Genomic DNA, 22361 nt, shown 5'->3' with positions numbered 1-22361 from the left:
AACCCTGAAAGTATTTTGTAAAAAATAATCTAATATTTATCTTAATAAATGAAAATTAAATGACCCTACTTCCTTAATCTACAGGTCAGAGACTAAATGCTTATAAATTCCTGAAGAGGAGAGTCCTTTGTAGGTTAACAAAAATGAGAATGTTTTTCAACTCTTTGTGTGAGAGCTCTGTGTTGCTTTTCTCCCTTCGGGATTCAAAGAAAACATAATTTCTTCAGCATCTTTCTGAGACCATAAGTTCTCAGTTTATATTTTATTAAAGAAAACACTCACAGCCTAAACTTAGTATTGCTAGATTATTTGGATGTGAATAAATAATTGGGTAGGCAGTACATTAGAGGAGTAATTTTTGAGCTCCTTTTCTAACACCGTTTTTAATTTCTCTGAAACCTGTCTTAGTAGGTAGCTAATGTGAGTTGCTTCCTATTAGTTGGGAATAGTTTTTATAGTATACTCAAGTGCTAAGAGAATTGTGTCTTCTTCCTGTTCTATAAAACTTTTTGTATCTCATGGAATCCAGAGGAGGATTTAGCAAAAATCATAGTGTTGTTTTTCTAAATTCATAGTGTTCACTAACTCTAGTGAACACAAATTATGTAATTTCCATGATAGGTTAAAAATATATGTTTACAATAAGGGCAGTATTAATGAGATATTTTAATTTATTAATCTTTAGCCTTTATTATGGTTATATAGGAATATGTATCACCAGAGGTCTTCTAATAAGAACTAAAGGACAATATATAAAATAAACAACAAGGACCTACTGTATAACACAGGAAATTATATTAAATTTCTTGTAATAACATATAATGGAAGAGAATCTGAAAAGAAAAAACATATATGTATGTATATGTATAACTGAATCACTTTGCTGTATACCTGAAACTAACATTGTAAATCAACTACACTTCAATAAAGTTTTTTTAAAAAAGAAGTAAGGGAAGTAACAAAGGAAATATTCATATATGTATTTACATGCACTTATATTAATGGTTTAGGAAAAGAGCCCAAGGAAAGTTTGTGTCAGTTTTAATGTTACTTAGTATTCATTGCTTTGTTTTCCCTTCTGCTCTCAGCCTGACACCTTGAGAATTTGACAGTAATATCTATAGTCAGGCAGTGTGATCTAGGGAAAGATCACAGAGCTAGCATTAGAAAATCTATTACTAATCAATTATGTGACCTTGGGTCCCTCACTTAAAACTACTATGTGCTGCAATATCCTCAATTGAAAAATTAGTGCACTGTTACTTATGTAGGTGACTTGTAATGAAGATAACATAAATAACATAACAGTAGTTTGAAAACTTAAGGTATTATATAATCATAGACTATGATACAATTATTAACTATAAAGATGATCATGTATAAGACATGTTTTAATGGAAAATGGAATGTATTAGCACCATCTTGTGGAAATAGAACAAATTGTATGATAGCAATTTTAATTAGAAGATAATTTACTACAGATAACTCTTTGGAGCTCTAAGAACTCTTACAGATCATCTAGCTCAGTAATTAAGGAACTGTCTTCCGTGGTACCCTTAAGTTCTATCAGAAGAACTTCAGAATCTCCGTGAAGAGAAGGAGAAGACTTACATTGCTTTAAGATCTCCATCTTGCTTCAAAGAAGTTAGGCTTTAATGAATTTCCTATGTAATATGTTCTTGTAAGATTTTGTTTAAAAAATGATTTGTCTGCTTATGGTTTAAAAATGACTGATATAGATCCTTCATTTTGTATAGTTAAGGAAATGGAAATTTAAAGAGATTAGGAGATTTATACAAGGGAACATAGCTGAAGCACTAGATCTCCAGTCTTAGGAATAGTCTTTCTCTGAAGGTAAATAGTGATGTCCCCCCTCTTTGAGTCTTGATTTTAGTAATTTGAGTTTTCTCCTTTTCTTGGTCAGTCTAGCTAAAAATTTGTCAATTTGTTGAATCTTTTCAAAGCACCGATTTTTGGTTTTCTTGATTTTCTCTTTTATTTTTTCAATTATCTATTCATTTATTTCCATTGTAATCTTTATGACTTTCCCCTCTCTGCTTGCTTTTGGTTTGGTTTGCTCTTTCTTTTTTATTTTCCTAAGGTGGAAGGTTGACAACTTTTCATACTGTTGTTTCTATCTATAAAATTTCTTCTAACCATTGCTTTAGTTCCATCCCATAAGTTTTGGTATGTTTTGTTTTCCTTTTCATTCATCTAAAGGTATTTTCTAGTTTCCCTTGTGGTTTATTCTTTGACATATTGGTTATTTAGGTGTGTGTTGTTCAATTTCTACATAACTTCTTTTAGTTCTTAATTTCTAATTCCATGTAGGTGAAAAACTTACTTTGTATGAATTCAATCCTATTATATTACCTGAGGCTTTTTAAGGCCTAAAATATGTTCCATTCTGGAGAATATTCTATGTACACTTGAGAAGAATGTGTAGTCTGCTATTATTGGGTGAAGGGTGATATAGATGTCTATTAGGTTAGTAGGTTTGTAGTGTTAAGTCTTCTGTATCCTTTTTGATGCTCTGCCTAGTTGTACTATCCATTATTGAAAGTGGGATATTGAAGTCCTCAGTTATCATTGAATTATGTACCTCTCCATTCAATTTTGTCAACTTTTGCCTCATGTATTTTGGGGCTCTATTGTTAGGCTCATGTATGTTTATAATTGTTACACCTTCCTGATGAATTAGCCCTTTTATCATTATAAAATATCCTTTATCTCTAGTAACATTTGTTTGTTTTGAAGTCTATTTTGTCTGATATGAGTATGGCCACTCTAGCATACTTATGGTTCTTATTTACATAATATATCTTTTTCCATCCCTTAACTTTCATCCTTTTTGTATCTTCGTTGTTATTGCTGTTGTTTTAATGGAGGTACTGGGGACCGAGCCCAGGACCTCGCACATGCTAAGCATATGCTCTACCACTGAGTTATCATCCTCTTTGTGTATTTGAATTTAAAGTGTGTCTCTTGTCAACAGCATGTAATTGGATCTTGCTTTTTTAATTTAGTCTGAAAATCTCTGCCATTTGATTGCATTGTTTAATCCATTATACTTAATAATATTATTGAATTTATACCTGACATTTTGCTTTTTGTTTTCTATATATCTAATGACTACTTTTTCCCTCTTTTACTCCTTTACCACCCCTTTTTGTCTCTTTGAAAATTAATGAATTTATTTTTTATTGTGGTAATATATAACATAAAATTTGCTATTTTAATGATTTTAAGTATATAATTCAGTGTCATTAATTACATTCACTTTATTGTGCAACCATCACCACTATTACTTTCTTATCATCCCAAACAGAAACTCTGTAACTTTTAAATATTAGCTCCACCTCTTTCCCTCCCCTCTAGCTCCAGAAAGCTAATCTACTTTCTTTCTCTATGAATTTACCTATTTTAGATATTTCACATAAATGGAATCACACAAAATTGTCTTTTTGTGTCTGGCTTATTTTACTGAGTATATTTTCCAGGTTCATCCATGTTGTAGAATGTATGAATACTTCATTTTTTTAACTAATAATTTATTTAATTATGGTAAAATATATATAACAAAGTTTACCATTTTAACCATTTTAAGTGTACAATTCAGTGGCATTAAGTACATTCACAGTGTCGTGTAACCATTACCACTCTCCATTTCCAGAATGTTTTCATCATCCCAAACCAATTCTTATGCATTAAACAATACCTCACCACCTCCCACTCCCCTCAGGCCCTGGTAACTTCTATTCTACTTTCTGTCTCTGTGATTTTGCATATTTTAGGTTCCTCATATACAGTCATATAATATTTGCCACTTTGTGTTTGGCTTATTTTACTTAATGTAATGTTTTCAAGGTTTATCCACATTATAGCATGTATCAGTATTTCATTGCCTTTTATGGATAAATAATATTCCATTTTATGGATTTACCACATTTTGTTTATCCATTCATCAAGTTACGAACACTTAGGTTTTTCCATCTTTTTTGCTATTGTGAATAATGCTGCTATGAATACTGGTATGTAAAAGTATCTGCTTTAGTCCCGACTTTCAGTTCTTTTGTTTATATACCTAGAAGTGAAATTGCTGGGTTGTAAATGGATATTTTATAGTATACCATTTAAATTTGTTTAACAATTTAAAGATTATATATTCTTTGAATTATTTTCTTTCTGGTTGTTCTAGGACTTACAATATATACCTTAATTTATTGGATATTACTTCATATTTATACTAATTTTATTCCAGTAAAATATAAAAACTTAAACTTCTATATATCTCCATTTCCTTCTCTCTGTTCTTGCTATTATTATTATATATAGTATGTCTAGATATATTTAAAACTCAACAATACATGGTTATATTTTAAAGACTAGAGATAAAAGAACATAAATATATTTATAGAATTTTAATATATATTAACCTTCTTATTATCAGTTTTGGTTTTTTTCATTTATCCCTATAAACTTGAATTACCATTTGGTGTCATTTCCTTACTCTAATTATAATTTCATCCCAACCTGCTTCTTTGCATTGTTATTGTCAAATATATACATATGTAATGGCCCAACAATAAAATTTTATGGACTTTTGTGTATATGATTTTTAAATAAGAAAAGAAAGGAGAAGAAATATGTAATCTTACTATCTTTTATAATTATCTACCTAATTGCTTTACTATTTTTTTCATAATGAATTCAAATTATTATCTAGTGCCACTTGCTTTCAGCCTGGAGATTGTCCTTTTGTATTTCTTGTAAGGCAGATTGGCTAGCAAGAAATTCTCTTTTTCTTTCACTGGGAATGTATTTATTTAGTTTTCATTTTGAAAAGTAATTTTCCTGGATATAGGATTCTTAGTTGATGGTGTTTTTTTTTTTTCTCTGTAAGCACTTTGAATATGTCATCCCTGCCTTCTGACCCTGAGTCAGCTGTTAATCTTAGTGTCATTCCTTTTTACATGTTGAAACTCTTACTGCTTTCACGACTCTCTATCTTTGACTTTCAGTAATTTGGCTGTACTGTGTCTGGGTGTGGATTTTTTTGTGTGTGTTACCTTACTTGTAGACTATTAAACTCCTTGGATATGTAGATTATTGCTTTTTACCAAATTTGGGACATTTTCAACCATTATTTCTTTGAATGTATTTTTATCCCTTTCTCTCACTTGTTTCCTTCTGATATTCCAATTATGCATGTGTTGCTGTGCTTAATGATGCCCCACATTTCTCTGAGGCACTGTTCTTTTTTCCTCACTCTTTTTTGTTTGTTCTTTAAATTTGTATAATCACTATCAATCTATCTTCAAGTTTTATTCTCTTTGCACACTCAGATCTACTGTTGAGTCTCTTCTAGTGAATTTTTCATTCAGTTATTGTACTTTTCAACTCAAGAATTTCCACTTTTTAAATGATTTCTATCATTTAACTGATATGTTGTTATTCTCTATTTGATGAATCATTGTCAACATACCTTACTTTAATTCTTTAAATATGGTTTCATATAGTTCTTTGAACATATTTCTAATAGCTGCTTTGAAATATTTTTCTGCTAAGGGTAACTAACATGTGGGACCTCTCAAAGGCAGTTTGTATTTCCTGCTCCTTTTCTTCTGTATGTGTCACATTTTGCTGTTTTATTGAATGTCATGTAATACTTTGTTGAAAACTAGACATTTTGGATAGTATATTGTAGCAAGTTTTGATACCATCCCCCCCTTTTGGAACTTATTGTTCTTCTTATTGTTTGGTCACCTGTTTGTTTGGTCACTTGACTGGACTAATACGGTGAAGTCTAAGTTTCCCACAGTATGTGACCGCTAATGTCACTGCTAAGAGTTTTTTCTCCTGTTTTTGTCTTTTCATGGCTTTCTTGGGTTCACCCCTGCATCTGGATACATAAGTCCTTTATTGGTCAAAGTTTGCTTTAAGCTCACTTAGCTAGTTAGATTTCCACCCTTTCCTGTAGGATGTGTATTTGTCTTAGAGACTATTTCCCCAGTGCAGTGAATTTATTATTTTGCCCTGTATTCAGCCAGAGGCTAGTAGCTGGTAGATTCTCTCTCTGGTCATGTCTGAGAGGGCAGTCTTGGGGATGTGCACAATCTCCAAGACCCCCCCAGTTTTGAGTGCAATTTGATTTTTTTAAGACATAAATTTCTTTAGAGCAGTTTTAGGTTTACAACAAAACTGAGAGGAAGATACAGAAATTTTGCACATCCCCTTCCCCGACTCATGCATAGCCTCCCTTATAGTCAGTATAACTCACCAGAATGGTACATTTTTTTTTTTTACTAGGGATGAACCTACATTGATACATCATAATCACCTAAGTCCATAGTTTACCTTAGGGTTCACTGTTGCTGTTGTACATTCTACAGGTTTGGACAAATGTATAATTACTGTATCCATCACTACTGCATTTTAGTATCATACAAAATAATTTCACTGCCCTGGAAGTCCTCTAGCTCTGCCCATTCAGCTCTCATTCATCTCTCCCTCCTCGCAATCTCTGTCAACCACTGATCTTTTTAGTCTCCAAAAGTTTGCCTTTCCTGGAATGTCATATATTTGGAATCATACAGTACGTAGATTTTTCAGATTGGCTTCTTTCACTTAGTAATATGCATTTAAGGTTTCTCCATGTCTTTTCTTGGCTTAATAGGTCCTTTCTTTTTAGTTCTGAATAATCCATTATCTGGATGTGTCACAGTTTATCCATTCACCTATTGAAGGACATCTTGGATGCTTCCAAGTTATGGCAGTTATGAATAAAACTCCTATAAACATCAGTGTGCAAGTTTTTCTGTGGACATAAGTTTTCAGTATCTTTAGATAAATACCAAGGAGTATGATTGCTGGATCATATGGTAAGAATATGTTTAGTTTTTATAAAGGAACCACCAAACTGTCTTGCAGAGTGGCTGTGCCATTTTGCATTCCCACCAGCAATGTACAAGAGTTATGATCTCCCACATTCTCACCAGCATTTGATGTTGTCAGTGTTTTGGATTTTGGCCATTCTAATAGGTGTGTAGTGATATTGCATGATTGTTTTAATTTGCATTCCCCTGGTGACATATGATGTGGAGCATCTTTTCATAGGCTTATTTTTACCATCTGTATTACTTTTTTGGTGAGTATCTGTTAAGAACTTTGGCCTATATTTTTTTATTGAGTTGCAGTCAGTTTACAATGTTGTGTCAATTTCTGGTGTACAGCACAGTTTTTCAGTCATATGTGAATATACATATATTTGTTTTCATATTCTTTTTCACTGTGAGCTACTATAAGATCTTGAATATATTTCCCTGTGCTATACAGTATAAACTTGTTCATCTATTCTATATATACCTGTCAGTATCTATAAATCTAAAACTCCCTGTCTGTCCCTACCCACCCCCCTCCCCCTGGCAACCACAAGTTTGTATTCTATGTCTGTGAGTCTGTTTCTGTTTTATATTTAAGTTCATTTGTCTTTTTTTTTTGATTCCTCATATGAGTGATATCATATGGTATTTTTCTTCCTCTTTCTGGCTTACTTCACTCAGAATGACACTTTCCAGGGACATCCATGTTGCTGCAAATGGTGTTTTGTTGTCATTATTATGGCTGAATAGTATTCCATTGTATAAATATACCACTTCTTCTTTATCCAGTCATCTGTTGATGGACATTTGGTTTGTTTCCATGTCTTGGCTATTGTAAATAGTGCTGCTATAAACATTGGGGTGCAGGTGTCTTTTTGAATTAGGGTTCCTTCTGGATATATGCCCAGGAGTGGTATTGCTGGGTCTTAGGCAAGTCTATTCCTAGTCTTTTGAGGAATCTCCATACTGTTTTCCACAGTGGCTGCACCAAAATGCATTCCCACCAATAGTGAAGGAGGGTTCCCTTTTCTCCACACCTTCTCCAGCATTTATCACTTGTGGACTTTTGAATGATGGCCATTCTGACTGGTGTGAGGTGATACCTCATTGTAGTTTTGATTTGCATTTCTCTGATAATTAGTAATATTGAGCATTTTTTTCATGTTCCTATTGGTCATTCATATGTGTTCATTGGTCCTGGACTTTTATTTGTAGGGAGTTTTTTATTGCTAATTCAATTTCATTTCTGGTGATCAATTTGTTCAAGTGGTCAATTTCTTATTGATTCAGTATGTTTCCAGAAACTTGTCCATTTTTTTCTAGGTTATCCATTTTGTTTCCATATAGTTGTTTATAGTATTCTCATATGATATTTTATATTTCTGTGGTATTGGGTGTAATTTCTCCATTTTTCCTTTCTTATTTTGTTTATTTGTGCTCTGTCTTTTCTATTCTTCGTGAACTTGGCCAGAGGTTTGTCAATTTTGTTTACTCTTTCAAAAAAATTAGCTCTTGGTTTGATTGATTTTTCTACTTTGTCCCATTGTAAAGTTGGGTTGTTTGTTTCCTTATTGTTGAATTTTAAGAGTCTTTGTATGTTTTTGCTATCAGTCTTTTATCAGATATGTCCTTTGCAAATATTTTCTCCAAGTCTGTAACTTGCCTTCTAAATCCTTTGATGTTGTCTTTCATAAAGCAGAAATTTTTAATTTTTAGTGAAGTTGAGCTTATCAGTGATTTCTTTCACGGATTGTGTCTTTGGTGTTGTATTTAAAGAGGCATCACAATACCCATGGTAATGTATGTTTTCTCTTGTTATCTTCTAGTAGTTTTATAGTTTTGCACTTTACATTTAGGTTTGTGATGCATTTTGAGTTAATTTTTTAATACTTGTGAAAGATGTAAGATCTGTATCTAGATTCATTTTTTTGGTATGTGTGGATGTCCATTTGTTCCAGCACCACTTGTTGAAGAGAATAACTGCTTTGTTGTATCACCTATGCTCCTTTGTCAAAGATCAGGTGACTGTATTTATGGTGGGCTCTCTATTCTGTTCCACTAATTTATTTGTCTTTTCTTTTGCCAATGTTTTGATTTCTGTAATAAGGCACTGTCTTGATAATTGTAGCTTTATAGTAAGTCTTCAAGTCAGTTAGCAGCAGCCCTCCATCTTTTCCTTCAATATTGTGTTTGCTCTTTGGTCTTTTGCCTCTTCATAGAAACTTTAGAATCTTTTTGTCATTATCTATATTGTAACTTGTTGGGATTTTATTAGATCTATAGATCAAGTTGGGAATAACTGACATTTTGAAAATATTTTTTCCTACCCATGAACATGGAATATTTCTCAATTTATTTAGTTTTCCTTTGATTTCATTCATTAGAGTTTTATAGTTTTCCTCACACATATTTTATACATAGTTTCCTCACTCATAGTTTTCCTTATACATATTTTGTTAGAGTCATATCTAAGTATTTCAGTTTGGGGATGCTAATGTACATAGTATTTTCATTTTAACTTCAAATTCCATGGGTTCATTACTGGTATATAGGATAGCTATTGACTTTTGAATACTGTGTCCTGAAATCTTTTCTATAATCAGTTATTACTTCCAGGAGCTTTTTGGCTGATTCTTTCTGTTGTTTGTTGATTTTCTATGTAGATGATCATGTAATTTGTGAACAAAGATAGTTTTGTATCTTCTTTCTCTGTGTGCATACCTTGATTTCCCATTTTTGCCTTACTGCATTAGCAAAGACTTCCAACATGATGTTGAAAAGGAGTTGTGAGAGGGGACACCATTCTGCTCTTATTCCTGAATTACTGGAAAATATTTGGGTTTCTCACCGTTAAGTATGATGTTAGCTGAATGTTATTTGTAGATAGTCTTTGTTAATTTGAGAAAGTTCCCCTCTGTTACTAGTTTAATGAACGTTGTTTTTTTTTCTGGTGGGGAAAGTTTTTTATTTTTTTATCATGAACAGGTGTTGGAATTTTTCAAATGCTTTTTCTACATTTATTGATATGACCATGAGTCTTTTCTTTTTTAGTCTATTAATGTGATGGATTATATTAATTGACTTTTGAATGTTGAACCCTCCTTGCATATCTGGGATAAATAAATCCCACTTTGTCGTGATATATAATTTTTTGAAATTCCTTTTTGGATTCAGTTTGCTAATATTTTGTTGAGGATTTTTGCATCTATGTTCATGACAGATATTGGTCCATACATTTTCTTTTAATGTCTGTCTTGTTTGGGTATTAGGGTAGCTGGCCTCGTAGAATGAGTTAGGAAGTTTTCCTTATGTGTCTGTCCTCTAAAAGAGATTATAGGGAATTTATATAATTTCATCCATAAATGTTTACCAAATACTCCAAAAAACTACTAGAACCCATTAATGAATTCAGAAAAGTTGTAAGATACAAAACTAACATACAGAAGTCTGTTGAATTTTTATACACTGACAATGAACTCTCAGAAGGAGAAATTAAGAAAATAATCCCATTTACAATAACATCAAAAAGAATAAAATATCTAGGACTAAATCTAAGGAAGTAAAAGATATATATATATTTCTTATCTAGAGTATTATGCTAAGTGAAATAAGAAATTTTTTCTGTTTCTTTCATTTTGTATCCATATGAGATGATGGATGCTCCCTAAATTTATTGTGATAATCATTTCATGATGTATGTAGTGAAATAATTATGCTGTGTACCTTAAACTTATACAGTGCTATATGTCAGATATATCTCAACAAAGCTTAAAGAAAAAATGGTTGATAGAATTTAGCAGTGAACCCATCTGTGCCTGGTACTTTCTATTTTGGAAGGTTATTAATTTTTTATTCAATTTCTTTAATAGATATAGGTCTGTTCAGACTATTTCTTTTCACATGACTTTTGTCTGCTTGTGTCTTTCAAGGAATTGGTTCATTTAATCTAGGTTATCAAATTTGTTAGCATGCAGTTGTTCATAATATTCCTTTTATTACTTTTTAAATTTTCATGGGGTCTATAATGATAACCCCTCTTTCATTTCTGGTACTAATATTTTGTGTCCTCTCTCTTTTTTTCTTAGCCTGGTTAACAGGCTTATTAATTGTATGAGTTGTTTCAAATAACAGATTTTGGCTTCATTTATTTTCTCTATTGATTTCCTATTTTTAATTTCATTGATTTCTGCTTGCTTTGGATTTAATTTCCTCTTTTTTCTAGTTACTTAAGTTAGAAACTTAGATTATTGATTTTAGATGTGTGCTCTTTTCTAATATATGCATTGAATGCTATAAATTTCCCTCTAAGTGCTGCTTTTGCTGCATCCCACACATTTAGATAAGTTGTGTTTTCATTTTCATTTAGTTTAAAGTATTCAAAAATGTATGTTGAATTTCTCCTTTGACCCATGTGTTATTTAGAGTAGTGTTTAATCTCTACATATTTTTTAATTTTCCAGTTATCTTTTCATTATTGATTTCTATTTTAATTCCACTGTAGTCTGACAGCAGATATTATATAATTTTCAAACTTCTAAATTTGTTGAAGTGTATTTTTGTGGCTCAGAATGTGGTCTGTGTTGGTGAACATTCCATATGAATTTGATAAGAATGGATCTAGCAGTCTATATATTTCAATTATATCCAGTTGATTGATGGTATTTTTGAATTCAACTGTGTTCTTACTGATTTTGTGCCTACTCTATCTATCCATTTCTGAAAGAGGGATGTTGTGGTCTTCAGTAATAATAGTAGATTCATTTATTTCTCCTTGCTGTCTGTCAGTTTTTGCCTCACATGGTTTGATGCTGTGTTGTTATGCTTATACATGTTCAGATTTGTTGTAGGTTCTTGGAGAACTGACCCCTTTATCATTATGCAATGCCCTTCTTTATCCCTGATAATCTTCCTTGCATTGAAATGTGCTCTATCTGAAATTCATAAATCTACTCTTTCTTTCCTGGGATTGTGTTAGCATGGTTTATTTTTCTCCATCCATTTACTTTTAATCTCTCTATGTGTCTTTATATTTAAAGTGGGTTTCTTGCATGCAATATATAGTTCAAGCATTAAAAAAATCTATTCTGACAATCTCTGTCTTTTAATTGATACACTTAGACGATTGAAATTCAAAATGATGATAGATATGGTGAGATTAATGGCTACCGTATTTGTTACTGCTTTCTAGTTGTTCTTGTTATTTTTTCCCATTGTTGTCTTCTACTTTTCTTCTGCCTTTTGTGGTTTTAGTTGAGTATTTTGTATAATTCCATTTTCTCTCCTTTCTTAGCATATAGGTTATGCTTCGTTTTTAAACTTTTTAAAAATCACTGCCCTAGAGTTTGCAGTATGCAATTATAGCTAATCCAAGTCCACTTTCAAATAACACTATACCACTTCATGAGTAGTTTGAGTACCTTATAATGTGAAAATTCCTCCCCCCACCCCTTGTATCATTGCTGTCTTTTATTTCACTTTACTCTAAACATATATGTGTAATATATGTGATATACAGAAAGTATGTAAATATCCACACATTACTGAACACATTGTTGCTGTTATTATTTTGAACAAACTGTTACCTGTTAGATCAGTTAAGATCAAGAAAAATAAGTTTTTATTTACTTTCACTTATTCCTTCTTCAGTGCTCTTACTTTGTGTACATCCAAGTTTATGACCTATATTATTTTTTTCTCTCTAAAGAACTTTTACCATTTCTTGCAAGACTAGCCTGTTGGCAACAAATTTCCTCAATTTTTGCTTGTCTGAGAAAGTCTTTATTTCACTTTTACTTTTGAATGATATTTTCACAGGGTACAGAATTCTAGGTTGGTACTGTTTTTCTCTCAATACTTAAAATATTTCACTCCACTCTCTTCTTGCTTGCATGGCTTCTGAGAAGTTGGATATAATTCCTATCTGTACATCTTTTTAGATAAGGTGGTTTTTTTTTCCTCTGGCTTGTTTTAGGGTTTTTCCTTTATCTTTGATTTTCTGTGATTTGGAAATTATATGCCTAGATGTACGGTTTTCCTTTTTTGATTTGTATTTAACCTGCTTGGTGTTCTCTGAGCTTCCTGGGTCTGTGGTTTGATATTGGACATTAATTTGGGGGAAATTCTCAGTCATTATTTTTGCAAATATGTCCTCTGTTCCTTTCTTTTTTCTTCTGGTATTCCCATTACACTTACATTACGCCTTTCGCTGATGTCCCACAGTCCTTTGACAATTCTGTCTTGTTTTTTTTTTTCAATCTTTGTTCTCTTTGCTTTTTCTGTTTACAAGGATTCTCTAGCTCATAGATTCTTTCTTCAGCCATGTTAAGTTTATTAAAAAGTCTATTAAAGTCAATCTACATGTTTGTTATAGTGTTTTTTATCTCTAGCATTTCTTTTTGATTCTTTCATAGGCTTTCCAGCTCTCTGCTTACATTGCCCATCTGTCTACTTCATCCATTAGAGTCCTTAGCATATTAATTATAGTTATTTTAAATTCCTGGCCTGATAATTCTAACATCACTGCCATGGCTAGTTCTGACGCTTACTCTGTCTCTTCAAATTGTGTTTTTTACTTTTTGGTATACCTTGTAATTTTTTCTTAGTAACTGGACATGATATACTTGGTAAAAGGAACTGGTATAAATAGGCCTTTAGTAATGTGATGGCTAGGTGTGGGGAGAGGGAAAGAATTCTATAGTCCTATGATTAGTTTTCGGTCTTTTGATGAGCCTATGCCTCTGAATTGTGAACTTCACACGTGATTCTCAGATTTTTCCTCCACTCTTTGGAGGGTACAGAATGGCTCGAGTAGGCTAGGGCTGAGTATTTCTCTTCCCCAGGTTGGTTAGGCTCCGATAATTCCCCAGGAGGTTAGACTCTGTTTCACCAGTTTCCCGTGAGAGCAGGCCTTTTTAAGAAGAGCAGAGTGTTCTGGGCTATTTCAGAATGGTTCCTTTTCAACTCCTCCTGCCAAAGCCTAAGGGGATTTTTCTCTAATATTGTTACCTGAAAACTGGGTTCACCTCTTGGTTGTTGTTGAGCCAAAAGACATAGCCAAGCCAAAGATCAGGAGAAGGAAGAATTCATTATTACTTGTAGCAAGTGAAGAGAGCATTGGGATCTTTCTCAAAGCAGTGTCTCCTTGAACAGCAAAATTGAGGAAGCTTTAAATTAAGCGTATCTGCATATTCATTTTTAAATTTTTTTATTGAAGTATAGTCAGTTACAATGTGTCAGTTTCTGGTGTACAGCATAATGTCCCAGTCATGCATATATAGACATATATTTGTTTTCATATTTGTTTTCATTAAAGGTTATTACAAGATACTGAGTATAGTTCCCTGTGCTATACAGAAGAAATTTGTTTTCTGCATATTCATGAAGGGGCTTGAGCAGAGGAGATTTCAGGGTAGAATTGGGGCAAAGGTGTACAGAGTCTAGGCTTTAGTTGATTGAAGTCAGGAGGGTCGGCATTATCATTCTATCTTCCACCTGGGTAGGGCCTTAATTCTTGCAGAGCTCAAAGATACCTTATTATGTATATCCCTTGCAGAACTAGGACTCTACTTTATCACTGCACTATTATTTGACTGCCTTTTCTCTGTTCCTGCATTCCTTTGTTCCTGTTAGATCATGGATTATTGAGACCTGTTCAAAGGCAAGCTTTCTAGCGAGGCTTAGATCACAAAATGCCTTAGACCAAGATGGCTTCTCTCATGTCAAGAAAGTCATTCCTGGTTCTCTTTCTCTGGAGAACCCCTAACCTGTCTGTTTATAATATTTACTGTGGGAATCTAGTTGAGCTCGTGGAGACAAATCTGGCAGTCTTATGGGTAGCCTCCCATAACTGCTTCTCCTTGCAGTTTTAACTTTCAGACTTGTCCACACTGAGCCTCCAGCAGTCCGTCAACTGCAGTTCTCAATTTCCTGCCCTGGCGCTGGTTTCCTCGGCAGGTTTTACTTGTGAGTCTCTTTTGTGATAAGCTACAACTCCGTGTATTTGCCTGTCTCTCCAATCTTGGGGGCAGTGATTTGCCTTGTGTCCTCCCCTCGCTTATGGATCCAAGAGGAGTTGTTTATTTGTAAAAGTCTTTTCAGTTTCTCACTTGTTAGGACGAAGTAGTGACTTCCAAGCTCCTTACATGTGGAACCAAAAACTGGAAGTGTGATTTGATTTTTAAGCTTGGGTTCCTTACCATCACCCCTTTATCAGAGTTGCTTAATTTTCAGTCTGTTTGGTTAGAGGTCCTGCTTAAGCTCCTTGAGCCATTCAAGCTCAAGGCTCTTTGCTGATGGATCTGTGTGTGCCTTGAGGAATGCTTTCTAGCTGCATATTTACCTCTGATTGTTCCTGAGTGGTTGTAGCCTAGATACATGCATAGCCTTCTGTATCCTCAGGGATGAGTGTGACCCTAGGATTGTTCTTCTTGACTGTCTCTTTTCCTGGTTCTCTGTGTTAAACTTCTGGCTGGTCAGCTATTTAACTTGTTGTTACTGTTATCTGTTGTTAAGTTTACCTTGGAGCTACCAGCCCCCTCTTAATTGTTCAGCACCAAGATCTCCATTGTTAATGACTGTGTCCTCAGGCAGGAACCTCTCCTTGCTCTGTTCCAAATAAAGTTAATTCCCTTAGGCAGAAATGCTGAGCTCTTCCTCTTTATTGCCTGCTTCTCCCCTTGGGCAGAAGCTCTTTGCCACACTGCTGGAGTTGAGGCAGGAGCAAGGCAGCTACTCTTGCAGTGATACCCCTACTATATGAGTGGATGATGTGGAGATGGTAGCTCCTAAGCCCCACCATGCTCTTCTGGCTTGGAACCTCTCTGCTCAGTGAGCCAGCCTGGGTGAAGGCCATCAGGGTCCCAGTATTCTTAAGCTGTTACACCTAGGGTAGAGCCCTTACCCTGGGAGTGAAAACTGAATGCCTACCCAGAATAGTACTTCTGCAACACAGACTTGGGGAAGATGAGAGGCTGGCAGCCTGCCTCTTCCAGGGTGCAACCATAGCCTAGGAGTCTGGGACCTGGAGGGAGAGGGCATCCCATTTTTTTTAATTGAAATATAATTGACTTACATTATTATATCAGTTTCAGGTGTATAGCATGGTGATTTGATATTTTTGTACATTACAAAACGATCACCATGATAAGTGTAGTTACCATTTGTCACCATACAAAGTTAATATAATATTGTGGACTATATTTCCTTTGCTGTACATTACATCTCTTATTTGTTTTATAACTGGAAGTTTATACCTCTTGATTTCCATCACCTATTTCACTCATCTCCCCACTCGACTCTCGAATTCCCATTTTCTTGACAGCACTCATCTGGAGTAGCTTCTATCTCATGGAGCTAGTATGAATAGGAGTGGGTCATGGCTCAAATGCCACGGACTCTCACTGTTCTTACTGAGATTCACTTTTTTATGGATTTTTTTCCATTTGCTGTATGCCCTTAGGACAATTTCCAGAGATCTTAAATGTTTGTTTGTTTTAATGATTTTTCCAGGCAAGTGCTTCTTTCACTGGGAGAGAGGATCCAAGTCTCCTTTATACCACCACTGCAGAAGTTCCATTTTCATTGATTATTTAAAAAACTGGAAGTAGAAAGTTTAATGTACCAATGGAGACCTCTATGAGATAGGGCTTACAGTGAGGCCATTAGAATTTAGGCGAGCATTATATCCTTGTTAGCAAGCTGAAAATTCAGTTTGGTGGTTCTGGGTCATTTAGATTTTTTTTTAAAGGAGTATTTCAAAGTAATGCCTTCAATTTAGTCCAGCTCACCAAAATTTTACTGACATCCTCCCTTGGAATACCAATTTTATGGTGAGTGATCTTTGTTTTGCTTTTTAAGTTTTAGGTTTTGAAACCCTGAGGCTCATATTAATACGTTATTTGTTGTTATCAGAATGTCTCATAGATAATATGGTTTGGTAATTAAAGCAGAAAACTGAAAGTGAATTTTCTCTTCTCCCCAAATCCTTGCTCTCATTTTCAATACCAATCTAGGAAATATTAGAAATCACTTAACTGCTAAATTGGTTCATTCAGCTGCAAAATTGAACTAATACTGTGCATCACGAGGGTGTTGTAAAGCTTAATAAATATGCAAAGCATTTATTTCCATGAAAACTCCTGTATTTGTTTTATGTAAAAATATATATTTGTATTTCTTACACTTAAAAATGTGCCCGTTAAGTAAGAGCTTATACACACATGTAAAATATTTTAATACAGTATATATATACCCAATTGGAAAGGAGCAATAAAGTAATTGCAGTGTTGATTTATTGGATATATATCCTGAGGAATTGTGGTTTTCTAAAGTTAGAAAGTATTTCTTTATGCAATTGATTTTTGTGTATTAATTGGCTAATAATCTCATAGTGCAAGGTAGAAAAGTTGTAATAAAGTATAATTATTCCATGTCTTCTTAGTAATATGTAATTTTGAAAATATATATAATTTGAAATGAATATGTATACATGTAATTTTTTTTCCCTTTTTTAATGAAAGCCAAAGCTATGATATTGGGAAGATGGATGAGAGTTCTGTTGAGCCAGAAATGCTGGTAAGGATCATGTTAAATATTATAGAAGTAGATTGAAGAAATACAGTTCATGTTATTGTAATTAAAGTTATAATAGTCTATCCCACCATTTGTGAGCAGATTGTCTATTGGACACATGATTTCATATCTCAGTGTGTTAGTCTCTATAAAATTGATATACTAATAGAATCTACCCTACAGGTAGATTCTTATACCCATGAGGTAATATATGTAAAGTGCTTAGAATTGTGTTTGGCTATGTAAGTTTTAACTTTTATTACTGCATGTTCAAAAACTCTAGGTTTCCCCTAACCATCCAGTTAAAACATACTTGGAATGGAAGTTAATTTTAATATTTAATCAAGTAAAATATGATTAAGTAAACAAATCTGATGTAAAACTAATTTAATACATGCCATAGCAAAAAAATTTTTGAATATCTCTGCTTCTTACCATTATTACAGTATATCAATCAATATATCTCCTTAATACCACCATTGCAGAAGTTCCATTTTCATTGATTATTTTAAAAACTAAAAGTAGAAAGTACATATATATTATATATATAGTACATATATATTTTATATATAAATATATATATATATAGAGAGAGAGAGAGAGAGAAATCTGGCATGATAGATGGGGAATAAAAAAGAAGTATAAAATGTGGTCTCTACCCTTAAAAAGCTTATGTTTAAAGGATAAAACTAACACAAGTGAATACAATGGAATATTATTCAGCCATGAAAAGGAAAGAAATTCTGACATATGCTATAACATAGATGAACCTTAAGGACATTATGTTAAGTGAAGTAAGCCATTCACAAAAAGACAAATACTGTATGATTCCACTTCAGTGAGGTACCTTAGGTGGTCAGATTCACAGAGATGGAAAATAGAACAGTGGTTACAGAGGTTTGGAGGGAGAGAAACATGGGGAGTTATTGTTTAATGGGTATAGGGTTTCAATTTTGTCAGATTAAAACAGTTCTGGAGATGTATGGTGGTGATGGTTGCACAACAATGTGAGTGTAATTAATGCTACTGAACCATACACTTAAAAATGGTTAAAATGGTCAATTTTAGATGTATTTTATCACAATTATAAATAATAAAAAATATATTATGATAGTGCCACATTATATTATATAGCAATATTATATAGCAATGAGAATAAATAAACTACAATAATCATAACAATATGGATGTTCTCTCATATAATGTTGAATAAACAAAACAAAATACAAAGTAGTACATACTGTATGATTCCGTAAATGTAAATGCCAAAAGTAGGTAGAACTAATATACAGTGTTAGAAGTCAGAATATTGGTTACCCTGATTTTGAATAGTGTCTGAAAAGAGAAATTAGATCAGAATGATGTTGTTAATATTCTGTTCCTTGATTTCTGTGTTGTTAACATACTTGTGTTAACTTTGTGAAAATTCAGAATTGTACCACTGAGATTTTTGAACTTTTAAAATGTATTTTAATACTTCAATTAAAATTTCAAAAGTGGCTTACATCACTTAACATAATGTCCTTAAAGAATTTGGGAGAAATAAGTGATGAACTGTGTGGTAGTGACCTGAAGTATGTAGAAAGGCATGCAGAAAAGGGGAATATTAATGTTGACTAGAATAGTTGAAGAAGCCTTCTGGTAGGCGATAGGCCTTGAAAAGCAGATGAGGTTCATACAGGTAAAAGGGAGGGAGAAGAGGATACCAGGCAAGGGATCTAGATGAGAAGATGTCTGGAGGAGGAAATGAGGATGGAAGATAGAATTTATGCATGATTGAAATCTAATATTCATATTGCAGTATATGGAGAAGTAAGATCATGAAGTAGTTTTTCTTTCATGCTAGCAATACTTTATTGTGATGTGACATATATACATATATATGCATATATTAGTAATATGTAATTTTGAAAAAATACATAATTTGAAATGAATATGTATACATGTAATATGTATACATGTATGTATATATATACCAAATAGCATGAATCTTAAATGTTTACAGCCTGATGAATTTTAATATATTTGTATAGTCTTGTAACTGCCACACAGATCAAGATACAGATATTTCCATTACCTGCAAAAGTTCTTTGACCCCTTTCCAGTTAATAGGCATCCCTACCCCCATGATAAAACCACTATTCTGACTTTTATTGCTGTAGATTATTTTTTACTTTTCTTGAACTTTGTATAAATGGAATCATACAATATGTACTGTTTTATGTCTAGCTTCCTTTGCTTAACATTAATAGTTTTGAGATTCATCCATTTTGTTATATCTTTCTGATTATTTGACCCTTTTACTATTATGAAATAGTTACAATCTTTCTCATAGATGCCATATTACTCCATCAGAGTCCTCTGGGGGAGTTTATAAGTTGAGAGTTGCTCCACAATAACAATAATGACATTAAGTACATTATCTCCATCTTAGTTTTTTAATTAAGGAACTCAAAGGTATGACACACTTTTATGTCATTTCTATAGATTCACAGGGCTGTAATGTGCTTAACTTTTTTTTTTAAGTTAGAAGGCCACCTTTACGTGGTCCTACTGTCGTCAATATACTTAGAGGCAGAATCTTTATTGAAACAGTCCTTTTTTCCCCAAAATATGAATGTGTAGTTAAATATGTCTGTTCTGACTAGAATTACTCCCCTTATCAATGTAGACCTGGCTGGAGAAACTGACTTAATTCAGTAATATTTACTAATTTTAAAAATTGGTTGAGTTGGGAGAAATCTCTATAGGAAAGTATATCTATTCCTACTGAAATGGTGGTATATGTGCCCTTGATACAATTGATTAGTCTCAACAAGGCTATAAAGTCTTTGAGAGAGGGATCATGTCTTTCTATTTCTTTCTTTTAATGGAGACCTAATACAATGCTACCTGTACAGTAGGTGGCAAGATGATTATATTAAATATTGCTGTGCCTTAATTTCCTTATTTTTAAAGTGGAGATGATAAAGTACTTTAACACTAAAACACTGTTAAGAAAATAATTATATTAACAGAATTATATTAAAGTTAAATAAGCTATTACTATAAAGTTCTTAGACTGTATTTGATATGGATAACGTAATGATGAGGCATATCCGAAGACTATGTGGTTGCTTAAGGAAATGTTATTTTATAATGATGACTTATGTTTGAGAAATGCCTGTCACTGTGTGAGTGCTAGTCAGCTGTTGTATTGCAATTTAACCCTCAGCTGTGTTTTTTTTTTCTCTATTTTTAATTATAGGCTAAAGTTCTACGGTTACTAGCCACTACTTATTTGGATTGGGACGACAGAGAATATTATGATAAGGCTATCAGTGCTGTAAACCTAGCAAACAAGGTATAAGAAGTTTTTACTTTTGAATATTAGCTTAATGAATTTTTAAGGCTTTGATTCACATTTTGAAGTGCAGTTTAGACATTTGCTCCAGTACTCCTGTTTTTTTAAATAACGGATTATTACAATCTCTTCTGCAGTGCAGAAAGGAAAAATGAAATATACATCTTTGACAATAGATATTTTTGAAAAAAATTTTGTTCTGCACAAAACAGAAAGAGTTCTCTGCTGTGAGGTTTTTAGGATAAAGAAGGAAATGATATTTGGCAGATAATGGGATTTAGTTTAAAAAACAACATCAGTGGTTCACATTCAGATAATGCTCATACATACATACCTACATACCTATATACCTACATATGTACATACAAACTTCTATACTGCTGGACAAGAAACATTGAGAAGCTAATGACTTTTAAAAAGAGATTCAATTAGAATCACTGTGTTTTACTCAATAAGGCAATTAAATAGACTGATATATTGTTAAAAGATTTTTTTCAACAAGATGGGAGGCATGAACATGAACAGTTCAATTAATCAGAATATTAAATTGCCCAAAGAGACTATTTTCTTGAATTACATTTTCCTGAAATTTATATCATATGGATGGGGTTATTTAATGCAAAAACTTCTTTAATATAAAATTTTTAAATTAAAAATATTAATATACATGAACATTTTAAAAAGTTGCAACCTTTTTTTTTTGCGTTTGCCAAAATGCCAGTCCAAATGAAAAACAGGGTCCAAGACAACTGAGGAGGTTGCATATTAGCTGTGTGGCTTCTTGTCAGCATGTCTCTTTGTTCACTGGATGCAGAAGTTGCAGTTTTTATAACAATAATTGCTCATTTGCATTGCTCTTGACATATGACATTTAATAGCCTAATAATTGATCCTGGATGGAGCTGAATTGGGTTCATTAGGATTTCAGTGGCAATACATACTTAAAAAAGTTTTATTCGTAAATCATTTCAAACTTAGAGAAAAATCGCAAGAATAGGAATAGTTCAGATATTATATATCTGTGTATGTACTTTACCCAGATTCATGGTTTATTACATTTTGTGCATTCTCTCTTGGTCTATATTACTGATGGAATATAATCTATGACATTCATGATATTGAAGGTAATATATGTTGATATATCCTCAATGTAATAATATATATTATATACCCTCAGTAATGAACTTTATAGCATTTTTTTCTCTCCAATATAAGATTAGTCTAGGATCAGGTATTACATTTATGTGACGTCTCTTTGTCTCCTGTAATCTGGAACATTTCTGTAGCCTTTCTTTGACTTTTGTGTCATTGATATATTGGAAGAATACAGTAGTTCCTCACCTTGTTCTAAATGAAAATTCCTCACTTGAAGCTTATCTGATGTTTCCTCATGATTAGACTCAAGTTATGCATTTGTGACTGGAATAAAAGTGATATTGTGTCCCTTCTAAGGGCATCACATTTGTAGGCCCATGATGTCCATCTGCTTAGCATTGGTAATGTTAATATTGATCACCTGTTCAAAAGTGTTAACCTACCATCTTCACTGCATGTTAACCATTTTTCCA

The 22361-nt window shown here is 33.0% G+C and overlaps 1 protein-coding gene across 1 annotated transcript in view; it reads left to right on the top strand.

The window, feature by feature from the left end:
* The window catches only part of TEX11 (testis expressed 11), a 296261-nt gene that overhangs the window by 84822 nt on the left and 189078 nt on the right, over window positions 1-22361 (top strand). Inside the window, exons 10-11 of the mRNA XM_072956668.1 lie at window positions 17399-17453; window positions 20698-20793. Coding sequence (XP_072812769.1) covers window positions 17399-17453; window positions 20698-20793 — 151 coding nt within the window. The remainder of the gene's footprint in view (window positions 1-17398; window positions 17454-20697; window positions 20794-22361) is intronic.

This window comes from Vicugna pacos, chromosome X, assembly GCF_048564905.1.
Source record: "Vicugna pacos chromosome X, VicPac4, whole genome shotgun sequence".
Taxonomy (NCBI): Eukaryota; Metazoa; Chordata; class Mammalia; order Artiodactyla; family Camelidae; genus Vicugna; species Vicugna pacos.
The sequence above is the reverse complement of the archived record's forward strand: the minus strand, read 5'-3'. Positions and strand labels throughout refer to the sequence as shown.